This window comes from Chiroxiphia lanceolata, chromosome 16 (genome assembly GCF_009829145.1).
Source record: "Chiroxiphia lanceolata isolate bChiLan1 chromosome 16, bChiLan1.pri, whole genome shotgun sequence".
NCBI classification, from domain to species: domain Eukaryota; kingdom Metazoa; phylum Chordata; class Aves; order Passeriformes; family Pipridae; genus Chiroxiphia; species Chiroxiphia lanceolata.
In genome coordinates, this window is record NC_045652.1 from 3,708,397 (window position 1) to 3,735,876 (window position 27,480).

A 27,480-nucleotide genomic window follows, 5' to 3' on the forward strand; every position below is an offset into this window, starting at 1 on the left:
GAAGGGGTTGAAATTTGTATTCATTTTTTTAGGCTGTTCCACAGACACATGTTACCTGTGCATGACATGAAGGTTTTTGTTTGGGCCTTTCAGCCTTGGTGGCCCATCTTGCAGAGAGAAAATGGGTATCTTGGATCAGACAAACACTAAAAGTGTCTCTCTGGAGGAATGGGTGAGAGTACATCCCTTGTGCCCCTTCCCAAAGACCCAAATGGAAATAATCCCTTCCAGCCCCAGGGCTGGTGGGTGTGTAGGGAAGCACCAGGAGAGCAGAGGGGAGGGAGGCAGGAGGTGGAAGTGCCCCTTGTGACAGCAGTGAGGATTTATGTGACATCAGGGTGATTTGTCTGACAGCACATAGTTCCCTCCCCAGTTCAGTGCTCTGAGGTACTACAGGGATCTGTCACCTTCCCTGAGAATGAGGCAATAATTTACACTGTGAACAGTGCTGGCAAAGTCAATGGGAGAAGGAAGGTGCCATTCAGCACAAAAGCTGACAAAATCTGATTGTTAAGTACCAGTCAGTACATTAAACTTCATATCTCTCTAAAGAGTGAGGTGGGAGAGAAATACCTTGTATAACACAGAGACATGTTACAGGAGACAAATGCCAAGTGAATACTTTATAAAACTTGTGTGGTTTAATGCATTTCTGTAGTCAATAGATTGCCTTTTCTGTCTGCCCTTCGTTGTGACAGCTGCAATGTGTCACAGACCTTAAATCAACAACAAGCAGTGGAATATCTTGCTCTGGTTGACTGGCAAAGAGCTGCTGTTCAAGCCTGAGTTCTTCAGAAACAGCTCCCCCATCACACCATCTGCATTGACTATTTTTTTGTTTGCAAATCTGCTGACAACTCAGCAAAAACACACCATGATCAGGAAAGGAGCATAATTCCGATCCAGACGTTTTGTAGGTGTGCCTGGAAGGAAAAAAAAACATGGGCAAAAGGAGGAGTAGAAGGAAAGAAAAAGTGAAATCCTGGTTATCAGGGAAGGACATCATCAGATACGGTGAGGAGTGATTTGTATACTGGAGGCAACACTTGGAAGCAGGAGTGTGATGCAGCACAGTTTGCCAGAAGAGTTTACCCTTATGTGGAAAGTTCTGGTTGTGTTGAAAAGGTGTGAAACAGTTTCCAGTACAGGCAGTGATTGGGTCCACAGTTTGTTCTGCTGATGTTGGAAGCAAGCAGGGAGTTAGAAATGGATTATGGATAGTTCTTGTGGAGCACATTGTTTAGAAAGGTGTTTCAAGACTGAGGAATTAAAATTTGAATAAAACAAGGTGTACCATGGGGAGAGGTTGCTGACTTTCGTTCTCAGGCTGATGTGGAAGCAGAAGGTTCTCATCTGGCTCAAGGCTGGACTTGTATCATATCAACACCTGCATTCCATGAGACCACCAAGTGTCAATACTTGTTCTTGGCCACCAAATCCGAGATCCCCTGATCTCTCTGAGTTTATTTAGATGTTCATTCTCCTGGCACTCGATGCTGGAGACTAAGAAATGAGCAAAAAACTTGTCCAGGTTCACTTGTAAACAACCCAAAACCTTCAGAACTGAATAGACTCAACTTTTTTCTGTCATTCAAGCCAAACTAAGATTCATTAAAATACAGGTTGAAACCAAGATGCTAAAATAATTATCGTTCTGGGATTGGAGGGGTGTTTAAAACATGGAAATTTGCAGTAAGCTAGGACAACTATAATTACTCCATCACAATGTGTCTTGTTCCCTATGCAAAAGGAATAATTTGATCTGCCAGTTTACATCATGTCCCTTTCATGAGGTTAAAAACATACCTGGTCAAGTGTGGGTGGAGGAAGGAGTAGAATCCTGAATACAATATGTAGGTCATCACCTTCTTTAGTTTACCTAGAAATGTAAAGGGTAGAACTAAGATTTTTACCTTGTCCACCAGGTTAAAATAATTAACCTGAATGCCTTAAACACCAAGGTTTTCTCAATGTTTTCTTAATTTCTTGTAAAGATTCCATTAATACTTAAATTTCTTCACTCTCCAGTGAAATCTGTTAATAACCTTACACAGTGTTAAGGAAAATCATTGATGCAGTAAGGTGTTTAGAAATGGAGTTAAATGTTCCACTAGTTGTTCTTTGTTAAACTAATTGACATCTTGATTTGTTATGCAACAAACCTTAATTTATTTGCCTTTCCTAAATGGCTTTTCTCCTTTTTTGTTCCTCTGGAATTCCCTTCAATGATTGGAACTCCCTTCAATGATTGAGGGCAGGCAGGCAAAATTTTTCCAAAATCAAGTTGTGTTTTTTTTTTTTTGTTGTTGTTTTGGCAACAAGAAAATAAATAATTTACTTGACTGCCTTTCCACAAGCCAGACCTGTGTGTGCTCTCCCCCTGCTCTGATTCACAGTGTCTATGTTTCAGTCTCTAATGGTAACTTCTTGTTTGTTTGTGTGCTTTCTCTTTTATTTTGAAACATTAAAACTCCATCTTACCAACGTTTCTCCGCTTGAAGAAAGGGGGAAATTGGGATTTGCATCACCCATTTGGACCCAGCCACTGGAATTCCGTAGATGTCATGGTGGGAAATGTGGTACCTGGCAGGGTTAGGGGCTTTTTGGTTGTGTTTGGGGTGAAATGTTTCTGTGGTGGTTTGAGGAGGAGGTGCTGAGCTGGGAGGGGTGTGAGGGGAGTTGTGGTTCTCAGGCATGTTCAGGGCTGTCTCAGCCTTCCCTGTGCTGTGCAGAAGGTGACAGCAGTTGGCACTTCATTCCCTGGCATTCCTGGCTTCCTTCCTACATGGAGGTATTGGAAGAACATTCATTCTGAAGGTGAGGATGTGCTACTCAGATTTACAAGCTGAGTTGTGCATCCAGCCTCCCAAGTGAAGCTCTGGGAGCTTGGCTGATCCAAACTGGGTGGTTCAGTCTGCCAAGACATCTCAGGCTGCCTGGGCCAAATCTCATCAGTACATCAGGATCAAAAGCACATTTTCCACCACCCCAGTCTCACGTGGTGTGATTTGAGTGTGAGCCCTGCCTTGGTGCTCTGGTTTTACAGCCCTGGATCATTCAGCATATTCCCCTTCAGGTGAGATGAGAAGAAAGAAAATGACTTTCCATTCTGATTTTTGCATTACTTTATGTTTAATTTACCATTATGAATCTAATTGTGGTCTATTTGCTGCTTCATGTTCTGGTGAATTAGCAGAGGGGTCACAAACCTCGTGGGTTTTTTCAGCTTAGGCAACATCAGAAAATGTAACCCTGAAGCTCTAAATCACATTTTTAATCTCAGAAAACTAGCAGTGGTGTTGTTCATATGTTTTTCCATCAATAGCAAGTGTATCAAATCTCAGTGCAGGCTCAAAATTCTTAGCACAGTTACAATCCATGTCTATTTTTGAAAAACTTCAGTTAGTTCTGAAAACATTATTAGTATTTCAACAGACACTCCAGAGGTACATTAATATTCCTGAAATTATTCAAATTGTGTGGTAGATATTTATTAAACACATTTTGCATATGTTCCAGGTTGCTATTTTTGCTTTGCATCTGTTTGTGAGCATTTTTACCTTTGGTTAATAAATACCCTGGAAGCCACATGACGATGTGCAAGTGGGGTGGGAGAAAACAGTTCCCTACACTCCTGTAGTGTTCTTAACTTCCATCATACCTGCAGTCGACAGAGATAATAATGATTAAAAAAGCTCAATTTTTCTGTTTTCAGAACATCTCCTTTTTTTTTTTTTTTTTGGTAAGTTTGATCCATTTTTTTGTGCAGTGTTGCATCATAGTTTGTTTATTTTTTAAGTTGATTAAATTTAAAGTTGCTTGCTGTAAGAAAATGTATTTGTATGAGCACAAAACACAATTCAGAAGATCTGGAAGTAAAAGTACACAGAGGTTTTAATGTATATTATTTGTCACCATAGGTATTTCAGTTCAGTCTACGAATTGAAGATTGACTTTGTTTTGAAATTCAGCTTTTATCTCTGTCTTCTTCCTCATTACCCAGAAAAATGAGGTTGTTGGGCTGGGGAAAAGAGGAGGAGCCCTGCCACGTACAGGGATTTCTTGTGGGAGTAAAGGATGCAAAATGCAGTGGCAGCTCTGTCAGCAATAGCTCTGCAGGTACGACAGGACAGAAATGCTGAACATTCCCCAGCAATCCTCCTGATTTTATTATTCAGAATACAAATATTAGTATTGCAGGTAGGGTTAGAATTAAGCACAACTTAATTCTCAGTTTGGGGACTAATACTCTGAACTGGATTATTTCCCTGGGATATATTTTCATACTTTCCTGGTTTATTTTTATGTGTTATTGTTTACAGCGTTATTTCTGGACTGCAAACCTGAATTGTGCTCTTTTTTAATTAATTTTCACGAGTTCAGAAATAAAACTCGGTGAGGAAAAACTGTGAAATGAGGCAGACCAGCCTTTACAAACTGCAGAGTAATCCCAGACTGCTCTTTTACTACTATTTTCAAGTTATGTCTGCCTGGATTAAGAACAAAACTCTTTAATATAGGGCTGCTCTGAAGTTTTATTCAACCAGTTGCTTAGTGTGAAATTAATTTGTTCAGGAAGGGATATAAATCTGCTGAGGTGAAAGAAAATTGATTTTTACACCACCTTTCACTTGTTGCACTCGCAGTAGTATAAGCTTCATTAGACTCTCAGAGTGTTTATAGGTATTATAAAACGTTTAAAACTTGATATATTGAGGTACTTGAATGGGTTTCAGGCATTAGAGGATTATATTGAGATTTTCTTGCTATCAGTCTGGCACTTTGGGAAGGAAATGTGTGCTTTATTGTCATTACAGCCATAAATAGAACTTTTTTGGCTGACGTGAGAACTGATACGTGCAGTGAAGAAACTCCAAGATTTTGAAACAATGCTGTAGCATCAAAGGTAAAATCTCTGCAATTAGCAGTTCCACAAATATATTGGAAGTCACAAAAAGCATTTGTGATTGTGCAAGAATTCATAAACACTCTGTTTTGGTGGACATTCTGCTTTGGTGTCCAAGCCATCAGTCACAGTTACCAACCACTGCAGAAAATCCCCAAGAAATGTGATATTCCAAGTATTTCCCCCTTGCACTGCATACATAATTATACTCTTATTATAATACTCATGCTAACATGGCAAAGTGTTTTGCCATGAAATAAAAGGACAACCTAGAGAAGACAAAAAATACTAAGAAATCTTATCCCCACACATACGATGCAGTTCACTTTTAAGTTGTGTATCTTAAAAATTTACCAGTGCAATTTATGAGTGTGTTCAAAATTTTAGAAGAACAACAGGTTTTAAATATAATGCCAGTAGTTTTCTTTCAGCCAGTGTAGTAATGTTTGGTTTCCTAAAGCCAGACTAGTGGAATAAATGCAATAATATCTCTGCTGGATTTCTGGGGGTTGAGGCTTTGCCTCGTGCAACATTCATGCTCTTAGAGGATTGCTAGTCTGTTCTGCCAAGGGAAGTTAAGTTTTGAAAATAAGTCCAGAATACTTCTATATGCTGAAAATCCTTGCTTAATATGTTCTTAGTGAAGTTGCATTTGAGAGAGCTCATTCTGTGTAAATTCTTGCTTCTGCATCAGAGGGTAGTTTGGAAATGAGTCCTTCCAGCCCTGTACCAGCAGCTCGTGCCAGTGGGGGGGAAACAGATGCCAAATATATGCCAATTAATAGTCAAAATTAATACCCTTCATGAATGAAAAGGGGAAGGCAGTATAAACAAGTTAATTTTCTTTCAGTTGTCAGAAATTTAGTTTTTCTTGTTATATCCTCCTCACCCTGCTTACCGGTGTCTTCATGAGTCTGGAGTCTTAGGTGACGACAGTACACAATCCTGTAAGCAGCAGAAATGAAGTTTATTTGAAGAATTACAAGCTATGTGTTGATTCTTCAGGCTTCTAACCAAACATGTTTATTCACTTCAAGAAGTAGAGGTTTTTAACTCCTCACTACTAGCAAATAAGAAAATCTGGAATCAGTTTTTCTTCACGTTGCTTGTTTTCGTTTCAAAACCGTGTAACCTTAATATGTAAATTAGTCACTTTGACACAGGCTTTCTGAATTCTAATTTGAAAAGGGAGGGTATATTTTAATTGTTGTTTTTATATGATTTAATGTACCTTTAGTCACCTCTGATGCTTGTTAGTGGAGCACTACTATTTTTCTCACACTTGAATAATAGCACATAATCTGTGGTTTGCTTTGGTGTGCCAAGGAAAACAGGCAAAGGTGGAGCAGGTTGCTCCATACCATTAAGAGGATATTTTGATTCCCTGGAAGCACAAGCAGTGCATTCCTTTTGCAATAGCTTGATTAAAAAAAGGTCCCTACTAGGAAACAGCTAATTACACTGGTAGCACATTAACAGAATATATAACTTGAGTAAAGATGCAACAATAAATCAAATAAAGCAATTATATAAATTGGAGCATCTTTGAAAAGTAGGACAAGTTGTCTGAGTGTGTTATTTATTTAATGCCAACTTAATATCACAAGAGCAAACAGTAAGACAGGTAAAGTACATCAAAATATTAATTATATGGATCCAATGCTATAGCTTATAAGAAATGCTTACTTACTGCTTCTCTTCAAGGGAATTGCTGATGGAAGTTTAAGCATAACATCTTGAATTATTCACAAGTATCTGAATTATGATGGGTAGATCTAAATGATACCCAGAGGAGCTTTGATATTTAAACAGGACAAAGGCATTTTACCAGTTCCCTGCAAGTTGTGGCTGTGAGACTTGAATCATTCCTTCCTGCATGTATTTTTCAGGTTACAAACTATGAAGCTGTAGTTTTGAACAGTCCTGTTTTGGTTTAGCAGGTTAGCTCTTTAATCCTGGTTTAAGATTTTTATTTATTTATTTTTTTTCAAAAGCATTTCCAAAATGTTCTACAGAGCAAGATAAAAGATGTAAAAAAATATGAATATAAACACTGCCATGACTCCTTTAGACAAACCATCATCTGACAGCAGCCGATATCTGATGCTTTCACGGGGATTGGTTTCAGTAACAAGGTTTTGAGCCATTTTTAATTTGACTTGCTAAAATTCCATTGGAGCAAGCAGTTATCTCCTAGTCCTTCTAACAATTTCTCTTAACCCCTGGAAAGATGGAGACACCTTATCCTGCATCCTGCATCCAGGCAGGATCTGGTTTATTGCACAGGAGACGGGGTGTGACTCAGGCTGTGGTTTGCAGCTTTTGTTAAACGTGGCAGCTCTTTTGAATCAAGTTTTGGCAGCATAATTTTGGGTGAGTTGTAAATAGAGATAAAAATCTAACTATTATAGTTGGCAAATATATTTGGGCACTTGGTGACTGAGCTGGAGGTTGTGGTAGTCACAGCACAGCAGCTCCTGATGGGTTCACTCCCAATCTGTCGGTGCTGGCTGCTCTCCTCTCTCCTGTTCCTGCAGGAGAGGGTCAGCATCTGGAGCAGGGACGTGTTCCCAGTTGGATTAACTGCTCCTGGGCCTGGAAGCCAAAGAACAGCTGAGCAGCTTTCAGGAGTATGAATTAGTTTGGAGAAGATGCTGCCCATGAGTTGGCAGTACTGCAGGGTGCACGAAGCCAGCGATGGGCTGGGCAGTGAGGATTCTTCAGGCACTCCTTTGGAAGCAGCAGGGAGGGCAATTCCCAGGAACATGCAGTTTTGGAATCATCTTAGCAACTTCATCCTTAATTTGAGCACAGGTTATGGCACTTCCATATCTGCACTAGCTAAAGAGAGATACTGCTGTGTTGCTTAGCATTGGAGATGAGATGATCTTTTTCGAAGGCTCAGTGAAGAGATCTGTAAAGAAAAATACTTTTTATGGGAATAGAGAAGCTATTGCTTCATTTCTGTATTAATTTTAAGAAGTGAATGCTGACTGTGAGTGAAATCCCTGAGAAATGTAGCTTTGGTCAAGGAGGGAGTAAGAATGGGCAGTAGTTCATGCTGTAATAATCATATTTGTATGACAGATCTGGACGTTCAGGCTGCTTATTCCCTCTGCAGATTGAAAATAGTTACATTTTCATTGTATAAACCAAATTGATTTGTATCTTGTGTCCAACAAAACCTCTGATCCTGAGCTCTGTGGGCAGGGGGATGGAGCCAGACTTCCCAGCTGCATCCCTGCCTGGGGCAGGGCAGGTACACAAGGTGCAGGTTGCTGGCTGCAGCGTTACAGTTAAATCTCTATCCCTTATTTTATCATGCAATAAATATAATTTGTCTTCTTGTAGTGCTTGATGTATGTGGAATGTGAATGAAACAAAGAGATGGGATTAAACACGTAAATTTGGAGTTGTTTTGGAAGGCAGCTCTGCAGGAAAACTTGCAGCTATCCAAGGAAAATGCTCAAATGTTAATAGTGGGAGGTGTGTGAGGCTGCAGGATAAAGAATCACTGCACAAAGTGAGACTTGTTGTTTTCAAAGGCAATATGTGGAGTAGGAAAAGAAATGGAGTAATTTAAATATGAAAGGCAATGAAATGGAATGAATCAAAGTATGACTAACAAGGTGATTTAGTGAGATGTATTTAAACTGGATGCAATGTGATTTTAAAAGCAAGGGGTAGATTTAATAATAGAAATGTAGATGTCTGAGGAAAAATGCAAAACAAGTAAAAAGAGTCTAAGGGGAGCTAATGTTTAGTAACAGTATTTTCAGTGTAAAAACTATTAGGCATTTAATTATAATGTCATTAGTTTTAAACCACCTACATACATAACATTCACACAACAACAAAAAAAAAGGATCATTGTCAGGTTGTTGTAAAATAAACATTGAAAGGGAAAAATAAATGGGCTGTGACTTTACGGTGTCACTGTAAAATAAAGAATGAATATTTTACTGTGAACTAAGCAGTGTGGGATAAAATAAGAAATAGAAGATGAACAAGTCTGAAAAATAAAATTAGGAGTAAATAGCACCTAGAAACTTGTTCTATATGATGGACAGAAAATGAAATAGTGTGGAGTTTGTGAAAGGTTGTCTGTAACTGCTCCTTGTTGGTGACCCGACCTGGGACTAGTTAGACCACTGGTTAGCTACAAAATTCGAGGAATATGTATCAGTTAGATATTTCCAGTGATTTTTGGCCTTGCAGCTGATGTGCTAAATACAAACCAAACATTTTCAGAAATTTGGGCAAGTTCTTCAATGGTTTAAAGTAGTGGATCTCTGGCTCAAAGGATTTGGCCCTGCAAAAAGAAACTGCACACCTTGTTTGATGTATTCCTGTGCCTGGTGAGCAAGGCAAGGACTGGGTACACAGTGTTCTGCTGTTGAAATAAAACCTGTGCTTCTTTACCAATATCTAAATACAGACTAAAATCATATTTTCTCATTCCATTGTCTCCCTCGCCAAATGGGAAGTGCTGTTGTTTATTTTATAAAAGGAAAATTCCTGATGCCTTTTTAGATTAAAGAAAAAATATTCACAATGAGCTCTGCCCTGAGAATTGGTATGCTGAGCCTGTCAGACTGTGAATCTTTATTATTACCGAGCTTTATCCTTGAGTACATAGCTTGCAATTCCGTTTGAATATTAAGTGTCAGGCTCAAATGCACTGGTGAGAGATTTGCAGCAGCCAGCAGGCTCCTGGCCCAACCTTGGCAGCCTCTGACCTCTCTCCTCATTGATAAGTGGTCTTATTTCACAGGTGTCAGCTTAGTGGTGTGAGGCTCCTGATGATGTGAGTGATGGAGAAGGTACCATTACCTGCAGCTCATGATTTTCCTGGGACACTGGGGGAGGTTACAGAGCAAGAAAAAGAGGTGTGGAACTGGTCATTCAGAAATGGGAAGGAAAACGTGTGGTGCTTGCAAATGTGGTTCTTTTTCTGCTTGGATGTAGCACATCTAGAAAGGACTCCAGTTAAATAAAACCCAGTTTGTTTATTTAAAAATTACAAATCGGGGCCCAATGGTTCTGCAGAGATGTGCTCTGTGTGCCTGGGCTATAAGTTGCATCGTTTATATTTATGCTTTTGGGTCCTTTTTCCTCCTATGAAAATTATGTTGCTCTTGGGGAAAATCTACTGCTTTCCCTTGGCACTGAAGCTGAACTTCCTCCTTTTTTTTTCCTTCTGATCAGAGGTGAGAACTTGAACTCCAGAGTGGGATCTTAATGGGCTTCTCTGTACCTTTGACTTTACATTTTACAGTCATAATCAGTTATGCTCAGCTGGCAACAACACCACCAAATAATTCCTTTGAAAAGAGCCCCAGCCCAAGGTTCTCCTGTTTATGTAAAATAAACACCAGCAAGTCTTTTTTAATCAGTTGTAGTCATTATGGTTAGCAGGAATAAATCTACAAGATTTATATTATTTTACTGTTTGCTTCTTTTTCAGGGTGAGATCTTACTTCCTAACTTCCTAAAGAGCACTTTTGATAAAATCAAGATGGCCCCTGTGCAAAGATAGCTGTAACTTCTACCTTCAGATTAGATTTTTTCTTTGTTTTGGTCCACAAGAAACCTGCTCCAGTCAGTGGAATTTGCTGTACCCTCCAAATATTGTTCTTCCATTAGGGCTCATAGATTTAGCCTAGAGTTGTGCTGTTTCTGTAAGAATAATTATGTCATAAATCAAAAAGCTGTCGGATGAACTAGTGGGTTTTTGGTTTGGTTTTGTTTTTATTTTCCTTTATTCTGGTCACTAATTTCAGGTGTTGTTTATTAACATCTAAACCTCTTAAGCAACGTCAAAATTTTTATTAAAAGATTAGAAAAACTAGGTAAGTTTACTGTTCTTTTCTCTACATCTGAAATTTCTTTCCAGACTTCATTGCTTATACAGGCACGATTCATTTCTTGACCTGCGACAGATGAGAGAACCACTAGTTTGAAAATGCTGAGTGTAAAACCGCTGTTCTGGAAGTATAATGTTCCTGCTTTTTAGTGTTTGTCAGGAGCAGGGTGTTCAGGGCTAAAAGCTCACCATTGGAATTGATGAAAGGACTTCTCTGCAGTGGTAGATGAGAACAGTTCAGCCTTTTTCAAATTACTTTGTTATTTCTGCATCTGTTCTGAATGCCTCGTTCCCTGGAATTTGTGAGAAATGATCATTTAGCGTGGCGGGCACAGGAGTGTGTTTCCATGGTTAACATGTGAGTAATCTTGCTGATACTGGGGGCAATTGCCCTGCCTGCTCACGAGGCAGAACAGTCTGTGCTGCAGAAGAGTGAGGAGAAACAAAATAAATTAGAAGAAAAGTCCTGAAACTGTTAAGTAGTAATAGAGAAACTCGGTGCCTGGGGCTTTGCCCCCTCCCTGCACTGCCAGGGCAGCTGGTTCTCCCACAGTGTAGGCTCATGTGTTTGTAGCCAAAACTTTGAAAGGTCCTTTTTTGAAGGACCAGTATTTCTTTCAGCTTCATAATGTGTTTACTGTTATACTTAATACTACAGGTTTTACACTGAATAGATACTTTACCATTAGCATGGCCTCACTCACAGGAATAAGCATTTTCAACTGGGTGGCTTACCTTATATCTTAAAAATTAGGTGTTTATTTAAAAGTTCTGGCAGTTTCAATCATGGGTAAGGGGATATACCTTGAAAATGATGCTTTCATCTCAAGTGAGAGGTGGAAGTAGAAGCAGAGAGAGTTTGAGGGTGTCACAGTCTTGTTCTGTACTGCAGCCTGTGCAGTGCTGCTGCCCTGCAGGGCTCAGGGGAGGCCCAAAGAACTTCTTGCCCAGCTTGCACAATATTTGAAAACCAATATTATAAAATATTTAAATATTTGAAATATTTAAAAAATATTCACTATTTAGACATACCCATGGCATTTTTACCTCTGTAACACCAAGCAGTTCTGCATGCAGTGGTGGTCACAACCTCCACTGGACAGATGGGAAATTGGGTGTCTCAGCTGATGTGTTGAAGTTCTTGTCTGTCACCAGTCTTTTGTCATCACATTGCCCAGAATATGTGCTAAGGGGCACAGACCTGAAGACAGGGAGGTTACACTGTGGAATTGTGTGCCAAAGGTCCAGGAGAGAGCTGACATTGAGTCTGTTCTCACCTCCCAGCTGTCTCCCCTCATGTACAGATATAAACATATAAATCCAACACAATGCAGAGCATTGACATTTGGAGTTAATATTCCAAATAAGTTCTTATTCCAAGAAAAGCTATTCAGTCTCAAATGCTATTTGGACAAATACCTGCTCACATTCACCAAATCTCAGTATGTGTCCTCCCATCACAAAGAAAACTTCTGTGATTCCTGCAAACAAAAATACGCTCTTTGTACTCCTTGGGTTCCAGATGTGCTGTGTGCCAGTTTAGTTTGGAGACAATAATTTACTTAATTTGGACAAATTAGAGATTGAAAATTATTTTCAAGAGACTTTGCAGTATTTTTCATTTTATAGGTAATATTAGCAACTAGCAATAATTGCAACTCTCTTCTCAATAGTCTTCATAATATTATTCTGTGCAGTAATACCATATATCTCATATACACATTCTTGACTGTGCTTTGGGTTGCTGGTTGTACTTTTTCCCTTCTACCCAAAGTTTCACTGTTGATGACATTATATGAGATATTTTTCTACTCCTTGAGTTTCTTCTGTATCTACTTCACAGGGTACAGTCTGCACTTAGTGCTTCATTCTTCCAAGATTCTTTTCCTTTAGGAAATGGACCCAGGGCTCCTGTGCTTCCATCCTGCTCTTGTCACACAGACAGCATTCCCTGGTGACAGGATGCCACCTTTCCATCACAACAGCAGCATTCCTGAGAGGAGAAGTGGATCAGTGAGTATCTGGACACACATCTATTGTGTGGCTGCTGTTGTGGTGGCATTGGCTGCCAGGTTTAAGCACTGTGACTTCCAGAGCAGGTGTCCTAAGGCCTGCTAGCAGCTGGATGCTCCTGGAGAGAGCCAGGAGCTGAGTCTTTTCTCTTCCCTGTGGAGAGCAGTCCATTTAAACATGAGGTCTAAGCACAGAGGGCAGAGCCAGGTCCTGGAGATGGGGTCTGTCCATTGTCAGCAGGGTGGTGAACCAGGCCCAGGATCCACCTGGGAAGTCCAGGAGCAGCAGTTCATGGGCAGAGAGAGGGGATGGAGCCAGGGTGACAATGTGGGTCTAAAGTCCAGACTAAAAGGCAGGCTGGGCAGAAGGTGCAGAGCAGGTCCAGGGGGCTGACCCAGGAGAGAGGTGGCCCATCAGCCACGTCTGAGGATCATCCCGGGCTGGAGATGGGGAACCCCATGGGACAGTTTAGGCAGGGAGCCAGAGCCTGAGAAACTCTTCTTTCCCTTGTGAGAAGAAATGCTTTTCTTTCAAATATTCATTAGAATGATCACATTCCAAAAAAGAGCAATACTAAGGTGATGCTTAAGGCTTGTGGTTAAATGCAGTGGCTAAGTAAGTGCAGCTAGAAATGCTCAGAAAATGGTTTCAGTCCCCCTCTTCTATGGCTGATCTATGCAGGGAGCTGCTCTGCCTCTGTTGAGTGTGCTGGCGTAAATATCAAATGTGGTTTATCGTATTCCAGTTGTATTTCTTTTTGTCTTCTTTTCCCTTTTTTTTTTTTTTAACCTGATGTTCTAAGGATTTCCTTTTAGTGCCTATGAACATCTCCTTTTGACAGACAGTGCAAATTAAAAGATATGGCTGGGCAAAGGAAACTGGAACCCAAATATGCCCCCTGGGTTTTCATTTACAGTTAGAAGCTACAGACACAATTACTGCTGACAGAAATTCAGAAGCCAGTGGCAGAGTGCATGTGGCAGTAGACTCATGCCAGGCAGTAATTGGGAAGATTATTTTTAATCAGAGCATATCCTACAGCCCAAACATTAGAAATCTCTTGTAAGGCTGACAGGAAATTAAACTGAGACCAAACAAAAAAGCCTCAAAATAGAAGTAATATGGTTAGAAGTCTAATGATGGCAAAACTCACTGCTTGTTGCATTTGGTTGTTATCTAAGGGGAATGGCTTTTAACTTGCAGCAACAGGTATCATTGTTTAATTGCATTTTTAGAATGCAATTAAAATAAAAAGTATCAGATTAGACCAATTTAGACATAGGCTTTTGATACAGGTGTGAAGCAGCAGATGTTAAGTCAGACTTAGTAATTGTGGGTATGTATTAGTAGTAATTTTTAATATTGCTTTGGGTTATTTATTTTTTATTGGTTTTTTTTTTTTCCTTTAATGCTTAAGGAAGCTATTTCTGTGGAAAAATAATAACGTGTCTGGGATACTCTTGGAATGCTTGGGTATGGTAACAGTTTGTGAAGCCTGCATGGCCTGGGGCTCCCTTTCTCAGTGACCCTGTAGAATAACCTCTACTTCTTTGGGCTGCCTGAGCTGCTGCCCCAAGGGAGAAGCACCCGAGGTACTCTCAGTACTTTTTGCACCTGAAATATTCACCTGAAAACACAACTTTTTCATCTTTAAGTGAATTTTAAGCCATCATCCTCTCTGCCAAACTTTTCCATGCACACTTAGCAGACCTTCTGTCAGGTTTTCCTCGTCTCAGAACAGCAGGAGCCCTGGGAGTGGTCACTCTGCTGAAGGGTTCTGCTGTTCTTGTGTGTGCCTGGCACGTACAAATGTTGTATTAGCAGATGTAAACAAAACTTTACTCATTGGGAATTTATTTCTGTGTGATAGGAATGCAAAAACAAGATGTTTTGTTTCAAGTTATGGCAGTTGTGGAAAAGAAAAATTTAGTATTGAAAATGTGTATCTTGTGTTTCTCCACAAGATTGCTTTGTAGCTGTGTGGACAGCCTTGATAACACTTCATGTCAGTATAAAAATAAGGTTTAATGTCCAAGCCCAGATTCAACTAGGTTGTCTTGAGGCTTGTAAATAGGATTTTATCAGAATGGAGGTTTATTTCCACAAAACTACTGGAATTTTTCAGCTGTGTTTCCTTCTACTGAAAATTGCTTCTTATAATCATATGAATATGACTGAAAATCTTGCTCGTTGTTTTCCTATTGCCTGAGGAACTGGGTAACAAATTAAATATACTTAGTAACACAGGCAATTTGTGGAATTGCTCTGGAAATAGGGCCCTGCTGTGTGGTAGGTGATGGGATATCAGGGATATTCTGTGGTTCTCACTGCACAGGGACCTGCCCTGAGCTGGCTGGTGCTGTGCAGGAGGGTTCCACTGCCTCGGGCAGGGCTGGGGGTTTCCTTGGGTGGGGAGAAATCTTTACAGAACTTCGTAAAGTTTGTAAATGTACCACTCTTCCTTTTGTCCAGCAATAAATAAATAAACAGAAACTCATGTCTTCAGCTCAGGAATTGATTAAGGTGGGGAGTTTGGGCAGTAAGACAGTTGGAATTGCTGCTGGGAGCATCAGCTGTGAACTTGGCTCTTTCTCTGGCACTCCCCTAGTGATGGTCCCAGCTCTGAGGAGACCTAAATACAAGTATTTTTGTTGTTCCTGATTGGCACTCTTTCACATTCTGAAGTTTTTGAGGGTTTTTTTTATCAGTATGTGTGATTGTTGTAATACTCCTGATATGTTTATAGAGCACATGCCTTTCTGGTACTGCTGGTTCTTGTTGCTCTTTATCCTCAGCTTCATTTGTTATTTACTGATTTAATTTTCTGTTTATTTGTTTAAAATGAAACCATGTATAAGGAAGAAGATATTTTGTAAAAATTATTCAGTATATTTACTGTTTGGAATTTTACTGAAGTATGTAAAAAGTATATGAATATATACTATTATATCCTATATACTTATACTATAGAAAATACATAATTTATATACTGAAATATGAAGAAATGTTAAGTATGGAAAAATGTTAAATTTATCTAGAGAATGATTTGGATATATGTGGACTACATGTAAATTATCTTTGAAGACTCAAACTATGAACAGTGTTTCTATTTTCAGGAGTATTTGTTTCAGAGAGTGCATGTGGAAATGAAAAATGCATGTAGGGTGAATCTGTTGGGTAAAACATGTCTGAAGTTACTGTGACTTCTGAAATTCAGTGAATAATTCATTCAAATGTTACATGTCACCAGCTGCTCATCAATAAAAAAGAGTGGCATGGAATAGAACGTTACCTGATTGGAATTCCCAGCTAGGTGCTTGTAAATCTATTCTGAATGGCCCCTGTTGGTTGTGTATTTTATGATAATTTGGCTCTTGCAAAATCGCTTCAAGTTTTCAACTGAAGAATAGGCAAAAAGTAAATCACAGTCGTGTGTTGCTATTGAAACAGGAGGCTGTGCTGGAGAAAATTTACAACTACAGCTTAGTAATGTCTATTTTAGTAGATAAGTCTAATGAAAACGTGGGGTTTTGGGTTTAAGTATATTGGAAACTGTGTGAAAATGTTTATTGTCCATTGAGTGATAAATAAATAATAAAATCTTTGTTGGCACTTGTGAGTCAATAAGCAGATTTTGCTGTTTGGCTTTGTACTACAATCAGAATGCACTGATGACCCAATAATTTGTGCAGCCCTTCCTGGACAGCCCCAATAATGCCTTAGCAACTGTATTTTTTGTGGAGTCTTTAAGCCTGCCTGCAAACTTCTGTGGGCACAGGGCACAAACACGAGCTCCGGAATCCTGCATTTCCAGTAAGATTGTATTTTTCTTTCCACAGGAAACCACACAGAAGCCCCATGCAAGTGGTGCCTATTGTTTCCATGATCGGAGCCTCCTCTCAGTAAGTCCCTGATTTGTGCTGTGTGTTTGTTCCCCTCTCAGTGGCACTGCAATCTCTGTAGGGCTGCCACAGGGAATGAAGAAATACTTCACTGGGCTCCCCAGCTCGCTGTGCTGATGCTGCATCACAAGACTAATAGAGCACAAGTAAAAGGTCTGATCACTTTTAGTCTCAGTGAACAGCAACTTGCCAGTGACATGTTTAGAAAATAATCCTGCCTGGTTTTGCCTGTGGGTCAAAGTGATTTTCTCTTGTATTTCCCTTGGCCGTGATGGGGTTGTGTCACTACTGTGTGTGTTTTACCTTTGGCTGATTACTTTATGTACAGATTAGTCACAGACACTTTTTTTCCCCTTCCAACAACTATGGATAATTAATTCATCATTCTTTCTATTTTAATCACTCTCATAATGTCAGAATAAGGAATATCATGAATTAAGTTTCAAAAAGTATTTGTGCTGATTGATTTTTTTTTTTTGCCCTTTTTTTTTTTTTCCTGAGAAGAGGCTTTCAAATCCAAACTACTTGTTACTCTTTCATACTTGGAATTTATTTTCTAGTCAAGTTTTTTGTTGTAGCATATGCACAGAAACTATATTGATTAAGCACTTTTTAATCAGGATATAATTTTTCATGCTTAAATACAGAAGTATCAGACAAAACTAAGAGTGTGATTCTTGGTAGGTGTGTATTTGGTACTTCTCAAACAGTTTTTAATAATCCTCTGCTTAAAATAAACTGCAATGCTCTAATGTCTTGTGTTAGGTAATAAGTATGGCTTGTTCAATACTGGGCTGACTGAGTATATTTCTGCTTTATATACATTTATATTGTTCTTTGTTTTATATTGACAGAATAGTGGACTAGATTCCCTTTATTGTTCAAGTGTATTAATATTGGTAGCTGAGTTCTGCCCCGACACACAAAGTTTTGTGTCACTGCAAAATTTAGACACACAGTCCTTGCTAGAAAAAAAGAAGAGTTTTGCATTTATTCTCCTACACTGAACACAATCTTCCTCTTAATGTCTTTGAAATAAGATTTCATTATTTCAAAAAGACTGCCTGGCTTACTGGATAGAAAAAAAAAAGCCTGTTCATCTTGAGGATAGATTTAAATCAATTCTGTAGTGCTCAGCATGCTTGTTGCTTTTAGCTTCTCCTCTGTCACGAACAGTATTTTCTCTCACAGAATAACCTCCCAGCCCTTAGCAGAATTTGATGCAATTGACAGCTTTTGTTAGAAAAATTCTGGTAAAAATTGCACGGCTGAGGTTGGGGTTTCTAACCCGGGGGAGACAGTGGTCCCTGAGATAATCACAGCGTGTTTGGAGGAAGCTCACATTAATTTGACTGTGAATATAGTGCCTCAGTATCCATAAATGCAGTTTAAGGAACGGATATTCATTTTTCCTCAACAAGCTAAAGCAGAGATTTGGTATCTATGCCGAGAGAGAAGACGAAAACACTCGTTTGGAATTTGAGGGAGGTTCAACGCCTCCAAATCTCGACGCGCATAATTCGCCTGATTATTTTTCCCTGGCGGTCAGAACCCACCAGCACGACGACTCTCAATCAGCTTCTGGGGCTGGGAGGTCACTCTGTCACCAGGCTCAGCCCCAAGCCCAGCATGTTGCCTGGTAACAGCCTCTGGAGATGGGTTGGCTCCTGGCAGCACCATATGGCTGGGCGGGGTGGCCTCTGCCCCCGGGACACGGGGACACGTGTACGACATTGCTGAGTGGGAAATCCTCTGTCCCGCTCCCCCAGCGGGCAAAACCACGGAAAACAGCAGTACCACAGCAGCACAGACGTGCTGAGGTGCTGGGATTGCGTGGAATGAAACAAATATCCGTCACTTGTCAGAAATCTCTTGTAATAATCTTGTGAATAATCTTGTGAATTTTGTGCTCGCTGTCCTTCAGTTGGATTTTTATATGATTTCTAGCTGTGCTTGCCTTACAGTATTTTTCTGTGTCATCATCAAATACGGTCATGTAAGTACAGTTGAATTTTAGTATGATTTCTAGCTGTGCTTGCTTTATCACTATTTTTCCATTTCGTCATCAAATATAGTGATATCAGTATAGTTTCAACAATCCAATTACAGAGGAATCCTGGATTTTAAAAGTTCGACTCCATAGCCTATGGATTTAGGTGTTTGGCCTTCTCTTAACTGTGCAGTAATGCCTACAGTGCTCCAGCAAAGTAAACCAGTAAACAAAGCAATAAAAGACAGTTCCAGAGAACAACTGAAAACAAACATAACAGGCAAAGGAGATAGAATTGTTCCAAATATACAGTGGAAAATCAAGGACAAAGAGTGACTGGCAAGCAGTTTGGCACAGAAATGGATGTAAAACCTAGATAAGCAGAGTCTTCACTCATTCCCTTAACTGGAGCAATTTTCCCATTCCATTGTGACAAACTGGAATTCATTAGAGTGGGAATACTGGAGCGTGCAGTGCTGGGCAGCAGCATAGGCCATGATCTCCCTGCTCTGGCTGTTGTATTCCAGATAAAACTGCAGTCCAAGAGTTGGGATTGATCTGGTGTGTAATGACAGGGATCTGCACAGGGGAGAGGGAGGTCACTGAAGGGTTCCCAGCTCACAGGGCTGGATGGACACGCAGCAGTGGCTGTGTTGTTTCTCTGAGCCTGGCTTATTTGGAAAGATGAATTACTGTGCTTTTCCCTCTCTTGCCTGAAGTTGCAATCCTTTGGCAAACAAGACATTTCTCTTTGGTGTTCCACCTCACTTCTCTGAAAAGGTTTCTGAGAAAAAGCGTTTCTGTGTTTGGCAGAAAGTTTATACAGTTGCTATTGGAAAGAGAAATTTTGTATTCTTGGCCATTCTATTGGTTTTTCTTACTCTTCAGATGTTGTAGAGTTGTTACCCGGTTGGATAAACACACTGTAGTCGTGTAGTTTTATTCCTAACACCTTTCCTTGGCCAGAAGATTTTAAAGTGATAGACAAAGGATGAGGCAGGGGTGCTGCTCCATGTTCAGTTGAGAGTTACATCCTTTGGAAGAGCTGCCATGGCTGTCCACATTTTAAACCCTGATGGATGTATTCCAGTAGGCTGTTCCTTCCAAAACCTTCTCACCTTGACTGCTCTTGCAGTCACAAGTGACATAAAGCCACTTGCTGTGCTGTAAAGGCCTATGAAGCCAGTGAAAAAAAGGCATTTAAACCCCTTTTCTCTAATTTTAGAGTGAGTTGTGTTTTCCTTGGAAATGGAAACGTGGGAAAAAAGTAAGAGAAAAATAGCTGTTATTGGATTGAAAATATTTTATTATAGAGGATTATGAGTCTTTTTTTCCCCCTCATTAAACACATCTTTTAAAATTGTTAGTACAATAAATCTATTTTCCAAAACAACACGGCATGCCAAAGAGGAATCCGAGGAGTTTTAGTGTGATCTAGGGATTTCTACCTGAGAGGCACGAAAAAAATAATTGTGAAAGAGAGCTATTAGAAAATACCACAGTTCTCTTAGAAATAGGCTGGTATTGTAACTTTATTCTAATAAATAGAGAAGAAAATATATTTTAATGATGGTATTCTTATTTATTCATCTCTGTGTATTCTGATGTGGTCTGAATGATAGTGTTAGTCTAGAGAGTTGAATATTTTTAAAATTGCAGCACTTTGAATTACTGATATGTGCAAATTACAATAAAAAAGGGATGAACAATGGTAGTTAGATAACGTAAATGATGCAGTGAGTTCTGCTCCATTACTTCATCTGAGCCAGGATGGGGAAGTGTTTAGTTGTTAGGATCTGCTCCACTCTCATATTATTCATTGTTGTTTTGCAATATCTTCAGCAGTTATTGTAGGAATCCATTAAGGACCAGGCTCAGCGAGGCATTGACACGCTCCTAATGATAAGCAGGAGAATATTCTCATGGATGTTTTTTCTTCAGAACAAAAGCTTAACTAAGGTAGCTGAGCCTGACTTGTGTTTGATTTTTTTTTTCCTGGTGCTGGTGCAAGGTAATTCAGAGTTAGGGGGGTGATTTTTAATATTGCTTTTCCATCAGCCAGATATGTTTCGTTAGAGATGCACTTTCCTGCAGAGGGAACTAAATATTCTACCTTTGTTTAATTTTGTGGCTTTGGTGTTTTTTTAGGTCCGCACGTTCCAAGGTTTCATTTCCCACAGGGGAAGAAAATGTTGTTTTCTTCTGTTGGATGTCATTAATTTGACATTTATATCAGTAAAGTCACTAATGATCCTGGATGAAAAGAGCAGTGATGTGGCAGAGGTTTCCATGAGTCACTGTTAAACCATTGCTGTGATTTGTGATTACTGAAATGGTGAAAGGGCTGCAAACCAGAACATTCGTGGTCTGCTTTTGATTTACAAGTGGTTCTGCTGCTCGTGTCACTTAAATCAAACTCTTCTCCAGAAGTAAAGGATGACACTGTCCTTGGTTAGGTTGTGCTTAATCACTGCTGCAGATAATCCCATCTGGATTTCTTTGGGCAGCTAAAGCATTTAGAAGGTGCTCTCTCGAGACAGATTCAGGAACATAAGATTCACTGAAATCGAATAGGACATCTTGGAAACAAGAGACAGATTCCTAACACAGATTTCACAGAATATTCTGAGCTGGAAGGGACCCATGGGGATCATTGAGTCCAGCCCTTAAGTGAATGGCCCACGCAGGGATTGAACCACAACCTTGGTGTTATGAAATGGATTTCTGGAAATAATACCAGAGATTATTTTGAACTGTAACTCTGTAAGTAAAATTAGCTTTGTAATTGGCTGTGTACAAATGTTCATGTAAAGGAATATCTTAATTTCTTCTTTCCTCCTTCTTCTCTTTTAAGAATGCAGCCACCGTTTCTTTCTGATGGATTCCTGTGTGAACTTTCTAAATCCTCCATCTTCCTAAGTGGTGTTTTGAGTTCACCAAGTAAAAGCTATTGGGGTTAAAGATAGAATAACCTCAGCCTCTGAATTTACTGTATGTAGCAGCCTGTTTTGTGGCACTGCTGAGAGATTTCCCCCATGAACATTGAAGTGCAGACATTTTCTTATTCAGGCATTAGGAAACTTTCCACATGCATGTAAACACTTAAAACACTTCCACTGGCAATTGTTTGTATTCTGGATATTCTCCAGGTTACAGCATTAAGAGGTTTTGGTCAAGTCCATTTCCAGAGCGTCACGGCATTTATGAGATATCAAGTCCCAATATTCCTGTGAGATTAGTATGTGCTATTATCTCTTTATTACAGAAGGAGAAGACAGAAAATTGAGCAGCCTGTCTGATGTGCCAGGAGAAGGACTATAGCAGAACTAGGATTTGAATTCATGTTTCTCAAATCCCAAATCATTGCCTCCCTTACTGGGCCATCTTTCCTCCTGCTCTCCCTCTAATCCAATACCATTTATTGCTAATGATTTTTACATTTAACAGTGAAAAAGAACTTAAAATTTCATGCTCTCTCCCATCTCATAAAAATTTGAAATTTTTCCTCAAGAAAATCATGCAATTATTAGTGAAGTCCTATCAGCACAGGGCAAAGCTAATTGAAATGTAACAGTCCTCCTGATGATCTGGGTCATGTCAAGGGTGTTAGCATTCTTTAATGAAGATATACACTTGATCCTTTTTCTTTGAAGAGCTTACAGACTTCTGTAGCCTTTTCTGATAATGCTAATTATGCCAAGTGAAGGTACAGCCATGGCAAGCACTTGGGCAGTTCACTATAGCAAATTCTGTGAAGTGCAGCAATGCTGTTTTGGATTTTGGGGGTTGTCAGCAGCTCAGCCTTGCTGGAGGACTCATTTCTGGGTGAAATGTTTGTGTGCTGCTCCATCCTGAGCCCAGCTGCAAGCTGAGCATGGCTGGGCAGGTGGAGCTGCCAGAGGGAGCAGCCCTGAGCCTCAGGAGCACTGGCATTCCAGAGGCTCCTGGAAATAGGTGCTACCTGGGCCTGTGCTCAGTGGGGAATCCCTGTCCCTGCACAGGGGGCTTTCACAGCCAATCTAAGGCCATGATATTTGGCTTTTTGTGTCTCGTGTGTAGGATCTGAGGTCCTGCTGAGCCACATCTGGACACAGGTCTGACAGCGTGTCAGTGTTTCAGGAGGGGAGTATCTTTACCTCCACTCTTCATGGAAATGAACAGGAGTGTTGGATTGTAATAATTGGGTTAGAGGTAGGGAAAATCTAATTTCCTCTTTTTTCCCTCCCTCTTACATTTGAGGTCGGTTACTGAGATAAGTTTTTTGTCCTGTTATTCCTGTGTAGCACATGCACAATAAATAAAAAACGTGATATGAGAGAATTTTTACTGCTCCTGGAAGATGTGTTAGAAATCAGGTAACTGAGGGGCCTTTACATTTTGAACATGAGATGGCAGTTTAAAAATATATCTCTGGTGAGGAGTGAAAGTGCTGAGAAATAAGAACAGAACTGTTGATGTAAAATGAAATGTTTATCCTCATTCTGCATAGTTTAAGAAATTTAAAAAGAAGAAACAGCATGGGTTTGACAGAACACGATTGTATTTGGCAACATTTACTCTTCCTTCAGGTCTGTTTAATATCTTTAGAAACTGAGCTGTACCTCTCAGAACTGCTTCTGCCTGTGGACCTTTCTAGAAGCTCCCTGGCAGGATAGGAGTGTTCTGGCACTGAGCACTGGGGTTTAGCAGTTTGGGATTTCTCACCAAGCAGTTAAGCCTGGATCAACTACTAATGCATTAATGAGAGAGAGTCAGCTGTGACCTCCCAAAATCACTGTACACTAATCAGGGCAGATTTGGGCAGATTGTTCAAAGAACAGGGTTCTTTGAGAGAAGAAGAGGGAGGGAAGTGCCCGTGGCAGACTCTGCTGAATGGTTTTAACTCGAGGGAAGCAGTTGGTGAAGTGCTTGTGAGATGAGGCAGATCTTGGAGACCAGCACACAAGTTATGTTCAACTACCACGTACTGTATTTCAGTCTTGGACGTATCTTCTTTATACTGGCAAAGCCCAGAAACCCATTTACCTGTATGTGGTGGGTTATCTGGGAGGTCACATTTTCTCTCTCTTCCCCCCCAAGTTTGCTCACAGCAATGAGGGAGAGAATCTAGAGGGTAAAAGCAAGAAAAAAACCTTTATGTGCCGAGATAACATAGTTTAACTGAAGCAAAGCTGTGTGCACAGCCAGCAAAATAAGGAATTAATTCACTATTTCCCATGGGCAGGCAGGTGTGTCACCATTTCCAGGAAGGCAGGGCTCCATCACTTGGAACTTGGGAAGACAAGTTGCACTACCTCCTCCTTGAATTCCATGAGCTTTTATTGCTGAGAGCATCCCCTGGGCTGGAATATTCCTCTGGGCAGTTCAAGTCAGCTGTCCTGGCTCTGTCCCCTCAGCTTCTTGTGCACCCCCAGCCCACTGGTTGAGGAGGGGGAGTGAGGAAAAGGAGGAGAGAAAGAAGAAAGAGGAAACCCTGATACTGTGCAAACTCTGCTCAGCTATAGCATAACACTGTTACCAACACTGTTTGAGTCACAAATCCAAAATACATTTGCACATGGGCTGCTAGGAAGAAAATTAACTTTATCCCAGACTGACCCAATATCCCTTTATCTTCACTACTTTTCTTCCCTGTGAGATTTCTTCTTCCTTCAGCTGCACCCCAGAGGAACAGTTTTATGATCACATCTGCAAAAAGAGAAGAGAAACACTGGAGAGGTGGTGGATTTGTTTGAGGGTTTGTTTTTGTGGTGGGTTTTTTTCCTTATCTTGAAGGATAATTTGCACAGCTAAATGACACAGTTATAAAAAAGTATATATTGGGTCTACAGTGAGGAAAAAAAAATCGATCTGAAATCCTTCACAAATAATGTTTTTATCAAGACCAAGTTGTTGTGTGCTATTGATTTTTAGATCTGCACAACCTACAAGTAATAGAAGTTGCAGAGACAAAATAATTTGAGATGGTTTTCTGCCTTTTGTATAAGCCAGGTTAGGGTAGTGAAGTGCAAGTCAATTGTTTTGCCACTCAGATTCCTTGAAACCAAAAAGAAAATTTCAGCATGACTTATGGTTTCCAAATGTTTGTATCTTCTGGTTCTGAGTCTTTTCCCACAGCTAATAGGGCTTGTTTTGTCTGACAAGCTTTTTTGTACCTTTGTCACCAGTAGTACAATAGGTAAGTGCAGAATATATTCCATAGGGGTGTCTGTGTCACTCAAGGCAGAAAAATTCTGAATACATGAATTGTGGAGCTTCAAATAATACTCAGCTGGAAATATTTTAGCTCTTAGCTATGATGAACACCAATAAAACAAATGAAAGCAGATACTACACAAGTGATTTTAGGCCCTTCAATACCATTTCTCATTACTGGCTCAGAAATGTTAATTTAAGGAACGTGTTCAGGAGGATATAGATTTACAACCTGCAGGTGTGCTCAGAACAATATACTTTGTTTATTTAATAGGTTGTGGAGGAGAAAATTATTCTTTTAGACTTGATGTTTAACTACCATAGGAAACCCGTATTTGCATAACTTGATGAATATCATTAGAGCCCAGGTTTTACTTGAGTTTTATTGAGTACCAAAGGGAGAGAGCAGTAACGTTCTTCAGAGACTACTTGTAAAGCAGCTTTAAAGTTCACTTCTCGAAATGCTAAAAATATTTTAACTGCATCTGATGTGCAGTTAAATGAAATAGAATGATTCTTTGTAGGTTTAGGGATATTTGTACTGTGTTCTAGTTGTCCCTAAAAGACACTTCAATGTAATAGGAGACAACTCTTGATTCATATTCTTAAAGAAAATGGTCCATATTTAAGTTGGCTGTGGCTGTCTCCTGATGTCAATGAATAATTTTCTTGAGAACATTGGTCCCAAATGAAGGCCCTTGGAAACACCCCTTAACTAATGCTCCTCCATGATATCCAAACACTGCCTCCATGGTTTCTTGGGAGACCTTTGTTATTGTTCAAAGTGGTCTGAAAATGTGAGGAAATTACCACAGTTGCTGTTTTGTCTCCACCCACTGTGGAGATTTCATTAGTTCCAGGTGTATTCCCCTCCCTCTTCTTTCTGTTCTATCCCACTTCTCCTCCTCCTGGGGTATTTCTCCTGCTTCCCTCAGGTCTGGGAATGAAGCCCTGCATGGATTTATGCTTCATTTCATGTGCAGATATTGTCCCTTCCTTATGTGCTCTCTGAGCTCAATGTTGAAGGAAGACAGGGGAGAAAAACAACATAATGTTCCATTGCCTTTAGTGGAGGATGGAAAGAATAAAAGTCTTAAAAAATATGGAAAAGCCACCTGAAAATATTCTAACCTGAAAATCAGCCCAGTTCCGGGGACTAGTGTTCTCTGTGGTAAAGTTGGGAATGTTCTCATACAAAGATCCATTCCTTATGGGGGAGGATAAACTGCTTGAACTGAAGTGTCGATGGAAAAAGGTTGAACTAAGAGGCAAAAACCACTTGGTGATGACACAATTATTCAGGAGAAATCACATAGGATTGCAGCAAGATCTCCCAGTACTATGTTAGTGGCAGATATAAGTAGTTGCTGATAAAAGGGCATGTAGTGCAAATAGAAAATACAGGTTCTGGTGAGGAAAGAGGAACTGGGTTCACTGCAAAGATAAGGAGGGCAGAGGGAAAATGCAACCAGAACCAGAAGAGAGTAACCTTAAACACACTTTGGTAGTGGAGACCAGAAATCAGGGGCTGCATCTCAGCAGAGAGAGAAGTGATGGAGAGATTTTAAGTGCACATCCAGTGAACCAGGAGGCTGAAGTGTAATGAATGCAGATCCACAGGTATTTCACTGGAAGGATAAGTGGTGAATTTTTATAGGGAAGGGGATTGATAGATGGAAGTCCCTGGGAATCTGTACTATTCAGTGTGCAAAAGGGACAAAAAGACATACATTTCTGTTAAGACAGGAGTATTCAGAACAGACAAAACTAGGATGGAACTGAGAAAGTGTAGAAAAGTGAAGGGTTTAAGTGACAGAATAAAATTCACTCTCAGAATTTCATAATAGATGGAAATCTGTTCTTGATGAGGGCGTGCATGACTATTATTGCTCAGAAGTGTTTTTTGGAAACATCAGATGGAGTTCTCAGAAGCATTAGTTCAGTGCTTGACAGCTGTCAAAAAAAAAAAAAAAAAAGCAAATTGGATATTTAGCAATTTTCAGAGAAGGGATTCAGCCTGGAAAATACAGCACTTGCTCTGCTGGAGTGGGAACTGGTGTGATGTGTGCTCCCTGTCAACAATTTTGGTGACCCTGTGTCTCCCAAAGGTGCAGTCCAGGGTAGGGTGAAAGGGCAGGATTGTAGGTATGGAATAGCTGCTTTGCCATGAAATACATCCCAAAACTCTTTAGCTTGGGAAAGGATTGACAGATGAGTGAAATGGGGGGAAAAAAGCATAGATTATTATTGATATTGATTTTAATATTGATATTATAATGATATGACTCATAAGGCAAGGATTATGGACTCAATGACTCATGAAAATAACGGGGTTTTTTCAGCTACATAATGCTATGCAACGAAGTTTTTCCACTGGATATTTTAGATGCAAAAAAGCACGTGGAGAAAAATTTTATAGATGACTGCATGATACATTCCTTACACAACAAAATGCAGGATGGCCCTCTTTGCAAATTCCTGTGGGCAAGACTGGTGCTGATATTCTTTCATAAACATCTAAAACTGATCATTGTTGGACAGAATGTGTTTGTTATTTTAAGTGGTGCAATCGAGTTATAACAGCTCTTCTGTTCATACAAATACTTTG

The 27,480-nt window shown here is 39.9% G+C and overlaps 1 protein-coding gene across 17 annotated transcripts in view; it reads left to right on the top strand.

The window, feature by feature from the left end:
* The window catches only part of RBFOX1 (RNA binding fox-1 homolog 1), a 1,157,213-nt gene that overhangs the window by 472,530 nt on the left and 657,203 nt on the right, over positions 1-27,480 (top strand). For all 17 annotated transcript variants that reach the window (XM_032703684.1, XM_032703685.1, XM_032703682.1 and 14 more), the window contains one exon: positions 16,625-16,687. In XM_032703684.1, the coding sequence (XP_032559575.1) occupies positions 16,625-16,687 (63 nt within the window). The remainder of the gene's footprint in view (positions 1-16,624; positions 16,688-27,480) is intronic.